General features: G+C 37.7%; 1 protein-coding gene across 9 annotated transcripts in view; it reads left to right on the top strand.

The window, feature by feature from the left end:
- Positions 1-10770, top strand: part of ANAPC10 (anaphase promoting complex subunit 10) — an 86631-nt gene that overhangs the window by 15932 nt on the left and 59929 nt on the right. For 8 of the 9 annotated variants that reach the window (XM_019522151.1, XM_019522146.1, XM_019522149.1 and 5 more), the window contains 3 exons: positions 2388-2508; positions 5161-5251; positions 6154-6274. In XM_019522151.1, the coding sequence (XP_019377696.1) occupies positions 2394-2508; positions 5161-5251; positions 6154-6274 (327 nt within the window). In that variant the 5' untranslated portion in view covers positions 2388-2393. The remainder of the gene's footprint in view (positions 1-2387; positions 2509-5160; positions 5252-6153; positions 6275-10770) is intronic. The other variant, XM_019522152.1, reaches the window with a different exon arrangement.

Below are 10770 nucleotides of genomic sequence, written 5' to 3'. Positions count from 1 at the left end.
ATTTTTTGTTTCTTGCATAGTAAATGCACTGTGTTCCTTTTGTAATTTAAAAAAAAAAAAAGACTAAAGGAAATTGACAGAGTATACCTCTCTGTTCTTTATTTTACTGTATCCAGAACTAGTTAATAGCACACTAAAAAAATACATCAAGTTTAGCATTTATAAAAATATAATCATCTGATCATAACTAGGTTAATTCATATCATTATAATAACGTACTTCTCTTTGCTATATGCAGCCCTAAAAAGTATATTCTGTATGCTTGTAGAACCAGTGAAATGTAGCCACTTCTTGGGCAGGTGTTGGAACTAACCTGTTCAGAATAGGGGTGCACTAATAGAGATTTTGGGGGCTGATACTGACAGCCTATTTTTAAGGAGGCATATTGGCCGATTCCAGTCCAATTTTCCAATACGTTGCCTGGCACCTTGAAGAGCAGTGTCCAGCTGGTAAGTCTTTTGTGGGTGGAAGGGGAGGGGGGAAGAATGAGGCCCTCACGGTGAGGGAGGGAGTGGGGCTGGGGCAGGCTCTGCCCAGCTAAAGTGGGGCAGAGTGTGGGATGAAGCCATGGTTTGTCTGGAGGGTGTGGGGGAGCACCCCAGGAGGCCACTGGGGATGTGTGCCACTGGATCTGTGTGGGGTCAGGCAGGCAGCTGCTGCGGGCTGGGGCAGGGGCTGGGCCAGGCTATTCCTGGTAGGGGGCTGGGGCAGGCTGTGCTCAGGGTGGGTGGCAGTGGAGCTGGGAGGGGGCTACAAGAGGCTGCAGCCATCCCAACATTTGCTGTACCACACCCCCCGCCAGCACTGCCACTGCCTACCCTAAGCATAGCTTGGCGCATGCCCTGCCGGGAAGAACCCAGTGCAGCCCTGGCCCCGGTTTGCAGCAGCAGCCCACCCCTCCCTACCCTGCACAGATCTTGGACCACTTGTCACCCATGCCCTCCTGGGGTGTGCACAGTGGTAGGAGCCAACCCCTCACCCCTGCACCTCCTGGAGGAGCCATGGCTCCATTCTATGCCATGTCCCACCCCAGCTCAAGCCCCAGCCTCACTCCCTCCCTCATTGTGGGGGCCTTAATCTACCCACCCCACACCCCTTCCCTCCCCCTTCCCCTTCCACAACTAACTTACCAGCTGGACTCAGCTCTCCAAGCTGCTGGGCTGTGCTCCTTGCCACCGATGTGCTGCACTGTGGCTGCGTATGTGCACGGGACATTTATTAGCCAAATTATAATCTGCATCAGGAAAAAGAAGTCAATTTCCGACAGTCAATTTTCTTTATATTGGTGCCGATCTAATATTGGACTAGTGTATCAGTGCACCTCTAGTTCAGAATATTCTACTAAGGAAAGGGGCAATTATGGGTATAAGACTCAAGCAAACCTGTATAATACTCTCAAACTACCATGATTCTTAGTGCCTATTGGCTGCTTCCATAGGTTCTCTGGTTTTTACGGTTAAAAAAAAATCTTCCTGTTACAATATTTTATCTGCTCTGGAAGATTAAAGTGTTACCAACACTTGCAATTTTAATCAAAACTCTGTTTGTATTTTGGTGTTTTCTTAAAGCTTTGGTTCATAGAGTTATGGAATTGTGCCTTGGCTTTCATTTATAAAAAAACAAATATTTATCCCACTTGACTGTAGAGAAAAACTTGAAAATATGAGCCATAAAGACTAAGATACCAGGCAAATTAAGCGAAATATGCATCATTTTTATGAAAATTACAATTATTTAATGCATCTAGTACATGCGAGGTTTTTATATGTACAATGAAGATATGTAAAATAAATTTTATATTACACACGCACATGCCAATTGCCCATCAAAAATGACAGGGGGAGGGGGCTGGGATGGAGTGCTGCCACCTAACGATCCATGGTGCTGCTGTTCTGCCTCTTGCAGGGAGTGGCGTGGGGGAGCTGAGGCCAGTAGCTCCCCCACCCTCTGTCCAGTCTTCGGCACCGCTTTGGAATCATGGCAGCTCTCCCCTCGCTTGGAGCACTTTTACTGGCTGTTTGTGTCAGCCAATCAGAGTGTGAATAAAGAGTTGCAGACAGACAGACAGACTTAGGCTTTTATTATATATAATACACGATACGTAAAGGATATACAATATGTAAAGGTAATGTGTGTGTGTGTATATGTGTGTAATATATAATTTCCTTTACATATCGTGCACATGTATGTAATATATGAACACGCACTCAAGATATGTAAAGGAGATTGTATATGTGCGTAAGTGTGTGTATATTCTATTCTTCCATTCATGCCTATGAACTAACATTTCAAAGCTTCCATCAGCTGCTTGAAATCTTCTGTCTTCATCTTGATGGGGAAAACTAAAGCAATTACCTTGGTTGTACTTGCTCTCTTCTTTTTATTAGTGAGAAATGACCACGCCTAACAAGACACCGCCTGGTGCTGATCCCAAGCAGTTGGAAAGGACTGGAACAGTTCGGGAAATAGGCTCACAAGCCGTTTGGTCACTTTCATCCTGTAAACCAGGTAAACTTTAAAAAAAGCAAACCACAAACCAGTAAACATAACATTCATGAGATTTTATGTATAAAAAAAAAATACAATAATTTGTGTGCGCAGGTATGCATATATGGGGATGCACACACATGCGTGTGTATGCACCTGATCCCCTAAGCAAATAAACGTGGTATTCTGTTACTTTGATAAAGAGATTTATATGATGATGATTTTGTTCACAAGGCAAGATAGTGTTAATTTATAAGCTTGTGAAATCCTCAAACAGCCACTTAAGGTATGTCTTCCTTTCAGTTGCAAAATAGACTTCAGTGTTATGTGGAATTTCCCAAGCTAGGTTCAGATCAGGACATTGACTTCCAAGCTGCTTTGACTAGACTGCTACTAGTAAACAAATTACCTAGTTGAAACCTAGGTCAGGTGCGTACCTAGTACTGCAGACTTTTTGTGTCGGTGATATTGATAGTTGTTTCCTCTGCTTTTTTTTCAGTGAAGAATAATTCGTAAAAGGAACATGAACATGAATGAGACATTGCTTCCTATGCAGCCCTTTAGAAATAACTTTGACTTCAACGTATACTAGAAATATCTTGCCATTCTTCTAGTAGAGAATATTGGTAGACTTTATACCTAAATGTCAAGCAAAATTTTTTTTTCCCAGTCCAGATGTGTCTGCACTAGGGTTTCTGCTATTACAGCTAGGCCACTAAGAACAAATTTTACAGCTAACTTGTACAGGTATGAGGCCAAAATGAAATAATTATCATAAATGGTAGGGATGCAGCTGTGTTGAACATGTCAGTAGTAGGATTAATTGGAAAACCCAATTTTGTGTTAGGTTCAACACTTGTGATCTGATGTCCACATATCTTATACTACTTTGAGAATTCATACAATGACATGTGCTTGTCATGTCACGCATTCTGTAATTGTGGATGGAACCACTAACTATGTGTGAACTGCAGCCACCATGGGATAGTGGGAAAGGAAATGATGCTGGTAGGGAAAGTGATAATGAAAGTGGGGAAGAGCAGCTAGCACCATGAAGATAGAAATGAGTATAACATGAAAATTAGAAAATTTAGAAGAATTCCTTCATTTAAGAGCTGGTTTTAGTGCATTTAAATTTAGAGTGTTTTCAGAGAACCGTAAGCTTGAGGGTTCTTCCGATTGTAGTCAGTAGGTAGGTTTTCCAAAAAAAGAGTAAAGATTCTTAAAACATACTTTTGAAAAGTGAATACTGGAGTTATGTTTGGTTGGAATTTTATTATAAAGGGGCTGTCCCTTATATCATGATTACTTTAATTGTTTAGTTCCAAAATAGATGAAAAGCCTGAAAAATCACATGTGGAACATAGCAAATAATTCCTTTGTATTTAGTATAACAGAGCCACTGTAAAACCATCTGCTCTGGATTTGTGTAGGCCTTAATCCTTATACACATGGTCCTTGTTCACTTACCTGGGTGGTCTCTCTGACTTGATTGAGATTACTCCTGAGAGTAAGGAGTTGCAAGACCATACTCAGGGTAGACAACATTTAAAGTAACCTTGACCCAGTGTTTCAAAAATAAACTCTCCACAAAACAACAGAATCGTTGGGAGCAGGGGAAGGAGGATAATATATGTGAAAGTTGAGATTAAAATGGTTGTAGTTTGTACTTCTCTATCACTTTCCTGTCTTACTCCAAATGTAGTTTCTGAGACTATACTGTCTGTTCCTTGGGTGGACTCCATATTTATTTAAGGGAATAGGGATCAAGAATAACTCCTTGAGGCTTGTGAAAATACATAGTTCTATGTTTTATGCTAAATGCTTGTATACTTTGGGTATGGCCTGGATGCACATTTTCTACTTAACCAAGGGTATCAGGCATTGAGTAAAGTTGCATTGTTAATATTGTAGCTTTTATTAAATAAGTTTCACAGTTACAGTAAACTGAACCTAAAAAGCATTAAATAGGTTGTCTTAAAATTTTTTTAAAAATCCATTATAATTATAAAAATGGGATTTGTTTTTTTTTTCAATTTAAACTACTAGAGAATATTGAAGGCTGTTTGTGAAAATGCTTGCAGAGCACCATATCAGGAACTTAATAAGGAGGGTTCTAAAAACTCAGCAAATATAGGCCATGTTTTTTAAATTAGGCTCTATTCCAAAACTTGCTCAGTTTATCAGAATTATGACCTCTTTAGAAATGTGAATGGAAGTGACAATTTGACAAAGGGTTACTTTGTTTTTAAGAACTCTCATCTATTTAACAGAGTTCTGTCCTGAAAACAGACCTGTACAAATTAGGTTATACTCTCTGCCATATGGATCTCTTTTATTTTGTTATGTACAAGTTTTTAGAACTGTACAAAAATAGTAATATACAGATTTAGGGTTCCATTCCAGGGTAAACTGAATGCCTTTAAATCTTATTGACTTCAGCAGGAGTTGAGTGAGTATCATGACATGGGCTCATTGTAGTCAACACTTCTTCACCCATTTTATGCAGCAAATAAATTTGAAAACTTCTGTAGTTTGTAAGTAGCTTTTCTGGTGCTTGAAGTTACATTTCTAGCATCATGGTATAGTCATCTTGCTGAAAAAGTTTCATTTGTGATGCCTGCAACATGAAAACACAACACAGGAGATTGTAAACTTTTTTCTTCTCATTAGGATTTGGAGTCGACCAATTACGAGATGATAATCTAGAAACATACTGGCAGTCTGATGGGTCACAGCCTCATTTGGTGAACATCCAATTTAGGTATTTAGTATTTGTGTGCCTTGTTGTATATGATTAGGCTAATCAGTTGTGGTCCTGTGATCCCTACACTTGATTAAATTAATCAGAAATATGGATGCAGGATTGTACCTTCATTAGTGATCTTGCCAGAGGCCAGTTAAATTGCTTCCTTTGAAAAAAACCACTATTGTAGATATTTTCTTGTACCAAATACCAAATTAAGCAATGATAATGTCATAATGAGTTATGTCTAGTTAAGTTAGTTAAGTAATAAACATTTACAATATCACATTCACTAAGATATGGTGATATTCCTGCAATAGTTTCCTATCTGCTTTTGGGTGCAATCCCAGGGTGTTAGTGATGATCTGGAAAGCCCAATATGATTTAAAACCTCATTATCTGGCCAGCCTTTTCCCAGTCTATTCTGTTGCGGAAGATAAGGCTGTCTGTAAGGTTTTTGTAGTCCATTCCTATGGTTGAACTTTTTTTAAAAAGGAGTTAAGAAGTTGGACAGCTAAGTCCCCTTCTTTGGTTCATCAGTCGTCTCCTTAGGAGGCCATGATAGCCCAGACTTAGCAAGCTTTAATGTGCAATGAAAGGTATGTTTTGCACTGGTTGGTTTGATGTCACAGTGCCTTATTTTAGTTCCTTGCCATGATAATTGTTTACTTATGTTTCTGTAGATAGATACCGTGGTTCTTTCATATTATCCATTTTGCGTACTTGTTTGTGTATGTGTATATTTTATAAAATATGTGCTTAAATACTTAATTTCTGCAGGGATTCTTTAAATTAAGATAGTTGCATTTGTTTTAAGTTTTACAGCATTTAAATCTCACTTGTTTCAAAATTGAAATTAACCACACCTTTGATATTTTTTTCTGTAGGATGCTTGCTTAGTTTTTTCTACTTTCTTACAGAAGAAAAACAACAGTGAAGACGTTATGTATTTATGCAGACTACAAATCTGATGAAAGCTACACTCCAAGCAAGATCTCTGTCAGAGTAGGAAATAATTTTCATAACCTTCAGGAGATCCGGGTAAGTTGGTGATGATTATACTTCATCTTTGCTTTTTAAATTAAAGCCCACTGTTCCCATTTATACAACATCTGCTAGAACAGGTACAGCAAAATTGGGAGTGTTTTCAAATGTGAAATGCAAAGTTGCACATCGTCATGCTTTTACTTATTTTTGAAATGGTATACTTGCACAATAACACAGTCCTGCTTTACTGACTGAGGCAAAGGGAGTTGCACATTTGTTCTGAAACATATCTTCTCCATATTGGGGCAATTACCCTTAAGTGAGGTAATATAATATACATCATAACATTTCTGAGACAAAGGTTGCTCGACACTTGGAAGTTATAGCCTAAATGTTATGATTTAAGATGCAATGAAACTAAGTTGGGAAGCCCTAGCACCCATGAGTATTAAAAAGTCTTGACATGCTATAGGCTTGGTTGGGCTTGGCAGGAATGGATGACTGAGATATGAACTTTGTTATATGATTTCAGGGAAATGCTCTTAAATGATAAAAAAGTAACTAAAAGCATATACAATAGGGCAAGTGAGATTATTTTTAAAAGGATTTAAAGGATTGAAAGGCATTAGTTCTGGAAAGGGCGACTGTATAGATGTTCTAGTAAGACATGATATAGATAAATGCATAATTTAACATTAGCCAATAAAAGAATAGCAGATACTGATTTTTGGGGGGTTGGGATGTGTGTGGTATGTATTAGTAGTTCTCGAACATTTTTTAAAATTAGTTTTTGTACCGGGACCCATTTGTAAACATCAATGAGCAACCCCAGCCCCCCATATATAGGGCAGGGGGGCCCCAGGCAGCCTCTTGGAGGCTGGAACTCTGACAGCCTGAAATGGAGAAGCGGTTTCCCACATTTTTCTCCTTTAAAGGAGAATCCATTTTTAAAGTTTGTTCATGATGTGTTTATATATTCTTGCGACCCACTTTTGGGCTGTGACCCACTGGTTGAGAAACACTGGTATATAGTGTAAGTATGGAATTTCTATTATAACCAGTGAAAGATAAATTAGAAAAGAAGTTCATGAAGGAATAGTGGGAGAAATGATACAGAGGGAGTATCAGTTGCTTCCTGTACTGTGCTATAGAATTTGCTTTGGCCTTCCGTTGCTTTTTTCCCCTTCAGTCTTGTTTTGACTTGTAATAAATGTGTGTATAAGATACAGTAGGGTTAGGTTCCTCAACCTGCTGTGAAGATGGGAGTTTGAGTTGTTTGCTGTGGCTTTTATTTAGAAGGCTGTGCTACTTCTTCAGTTAGCTGTCTGGCACCTGCTGATGAGCTTCAGTTGAGTAGGGAAGCAGTGCCTTTTCAAGTATCTGTAGCAATCAACTGAGCCATTTGTCCGTAATTCAGTAACCCCCACTGGGTTGCAGGTTGCAAACAGTCCTGATTTGAAAAAAACAACTGGGTTCTACAGTATAATTGCTTTCAGTGTTTCTGCCTTCAGGTTTTTCCTGGTATAATTCTTAAAAATCTACAGAAGGAATCATGTTTGTTTTTGTTTTGGAACTTACATGTAGTCGCTGAATATGTAAATGCTTCTTTATATTAGCTCTTGGCTTCATTGGGCCCGATTATTGATGTTTTCCTTGTAACAAAACTAAAATGTTAAATGCATGGATTTCATAATGGGATACAGGGTGCCATTTTCAAAAGTGCTTACCAGTGGCTTAACTTCCTATTAAAGTCCAAAGGAAACTTTACTTTTGATATCACTGAGATCAGTGTTAAGCCAACTCTAAAGAATTTCTGAAAATCTCACACAAAGTATACTTTTGAAGGGAGACTTGGTTTTAAAATTATTTGTAATTCTGAACTGAAATTTAGTAGAGGTAGTGATGTCAACCCTTGCTACTTTCTTCAAGAAGCAAATGTGCAGTTAATAAACCCAACTGGAGATCAGTGTTAATGCAGATGTTTGGGTGCTTGATGAAAAGGTACAGTCCTATATAAATATGAAAGTGATTTTTCCCTTTAAGGATGCTAGAGGTGCACTGTTAACCTTGGGTCTGATCCAGAGCTCACTGAAGATAATGATTCATTGACTTCAGTATTTTGGTCAGGTTTTAGGCAAGATGAAAACAGGTGGTAGGCTCAGATTCTTGTTTATCATAAGGCTCTTTTGCACTGTTCTAGCATCACTGTAACAATGGGACAGATTGTCTTTTACACATTAAAGCTACTGTCATGATTTGATTTAGAGAGGCAGGAAGCCATCAAAATAGTAAAACTTTAAGGTATTACAAAACCATATGTGATCACTTAAGTTCAGTTGTTAATTTCAAATTTTAAATATGCGTGTAAAAATAGCTGTAACGCAGCCAAGTAATAATCAAAAAACAGTAGTACTTATTATCTTTCTTACACAAATCATGATCATTATACAGCAAACAGACAGCAATTATTGGGTGGAAATATTGGAAGTGAGGAAAATGTAGGATGAAAAATCAAACTCTTCTGGTTTTTTATACTTATTTGTTGACCAATTCTTCTCTGGTTTCTCAAAAAATCCAAATCCAAAAAAATCTCTTTAAGACCAGAAAAAGGGTCAATACTTAGTTTGTAGTGTTTTGTAAAGATGTTTTTTTTTAAAATTATTATACAAGTGTAAGTATAGAAAATTGGCTTTTTTAACTCTGTATTGGCATTTTGTCATGAAGTCAATAACAGTGTTCTTCAGTGGAACAGCCAACAGCAGATCTGAATGGTTTCTAAGTGTTGACTTGGTTTTTGAATATAAACTAGCCTTGCTGGCAAATAGTAAAAGCAAACTTGAGACAATTAATGATCTCACATGATCTGGCTTTGCACATCAGAAAGAAAGCAAAGCAGTTGGACTACTTGGGAGCAGGTGTTGAGATAAAGTTTTGAGTCGCTTTAACCTGCTCATTCAAGTGCCTCATCTTTAAGCATCTGCAGCTGCTAGGCCACATTGTGGCAGGTGCTGGAGAAATAGGAGTACAAATGGAGTTTATAAAACATAGGTGGAAGATGGTAAATGGTCTAAAACAATAATTCTAAAATGCTTAAGTGTTGCAGAATCAACAAGGAAAGAAGGGAGACAAGTGGTGAAATCTGTGCAGCAGCAAGAAGTTTAACTGTACTTTGTTACAAATGTGCATCTGCTGCGTCCTCTAATTCATACTGGTCTCCTTGAAATCAGACTGATTTCCCACAGTTTATTAAACACAAATAGTCATTTCTACCCTTAATTTTTAATCTAAAGGCCGAAGTCCCATGGGGAAAAAACAACAACCGCTATTCCTGTTTCAGAGAATGAATACTATATATAAGCTTCCTTCCTCTGCCACATTTGTGCCCACTCATTCTGGATATTTTTATGCCCTTATGCTATAGCAACTTGAAAACTATATAATGTATTACAATGAAAATTGACTCTTCTATGTGGCTTTTGTGATGGTGGTTCATGTTCTGTTTTCAAAGTGTCCACTAGATGTCATTCTTGTTCTTAATTACTGGCTTCTGGATTCATGCCTGGAGTCCCCTATTCCAGTAATTAAACTATTATCATTTATAATGTTATGTTTAATATAATATTCTTCGTATATCCTGAACAATAGAAGAGGTTATTGCTTTATAGGAAAAAACTTCCCCTTCTGAGGTTAGTATGTATATGTCTTTTCATGTAGCTTGTTAGATAAAATCTAGACTTCACTTTACTGACTTGGACAGAATTGTGATCGACTATGAAGTGTTTTGTTATCCCCTACTGTTTCTCAAGCTAGTTTGGACAGTTTTCCACCTATTTCTCCCATATGTATTTTTATATAAAATTTTTAAGTAGTGTTAAAAACTTTTTGAGAGAAAGGTAAACACAAAAGGACATTTATTTATTTATTTATTGGTCATAGCTTTTTATATTATGTTAATATTTTTAATATAGTGACTGTGTATTATTTCATATGAGACCTGTAATCCCTATACATGCCAGGTGTTTATACAATTTTTTTTATTACATAACTGGGAAGAACATGTAGCCTACGGCTGCTAACTAATGAAGTGCAATTCTTTGGTGATGCTGTAAAATAGTAGTGGCTAATTCCTTGGTTTTTGTGTAAAATGTGAAACGTTGGCACTAAGGTCTCCAGTTCATAATCATCTGTTTGATATTTGAAGTTAGGGGAAGTGTAAGGCAATTTTTTATCTCCAAAAAGTGGTCTTAGATTTGAAAGTATTATTAAGTTATAAATCTGTTTGGTGATGGTGGCTGTTGTTATCTTCAGCTTCTCTAAGAAGCAGATCATTAGAGCAGTGTAAACTATTACGACTTCTTTAGAGCAAAGCCACTTCATTATACAATGATTCCGTTGGTTTCAGGACTGATTAATTGGGTGGAAAATCCAACTAAATCACTTTATATTTTTCCATGGATGCTTGCCCAGTTCATGGGGTGTAATGAAAATCCTATGATGCCTTTATGCTTGCTTTCTAATGACGACAATCATAACTTCCAAAACAATGAGAC

This window comes from Gavialis gangeticus, unplaced genomic scaffold, assembly GCF_001723915.1.
Source record: "Gavialis gangeticus isolate Ggan-Ray unplaced genomic scaffold, GavGan_comp1, whole genome shotgun sequence".
In the NCBI taxonomy this organism is placed as follows: domain Eukaryota; kingdom Metazoa; phylum Chordata; order Crocodylia; family Gavialidae; genus Gavialis; species Gavialis gangeticus.
Note: the sequence above shows the minus strand (reverse complement) of the source record. Positions and strands in the feature narration are given on the sequence as shown.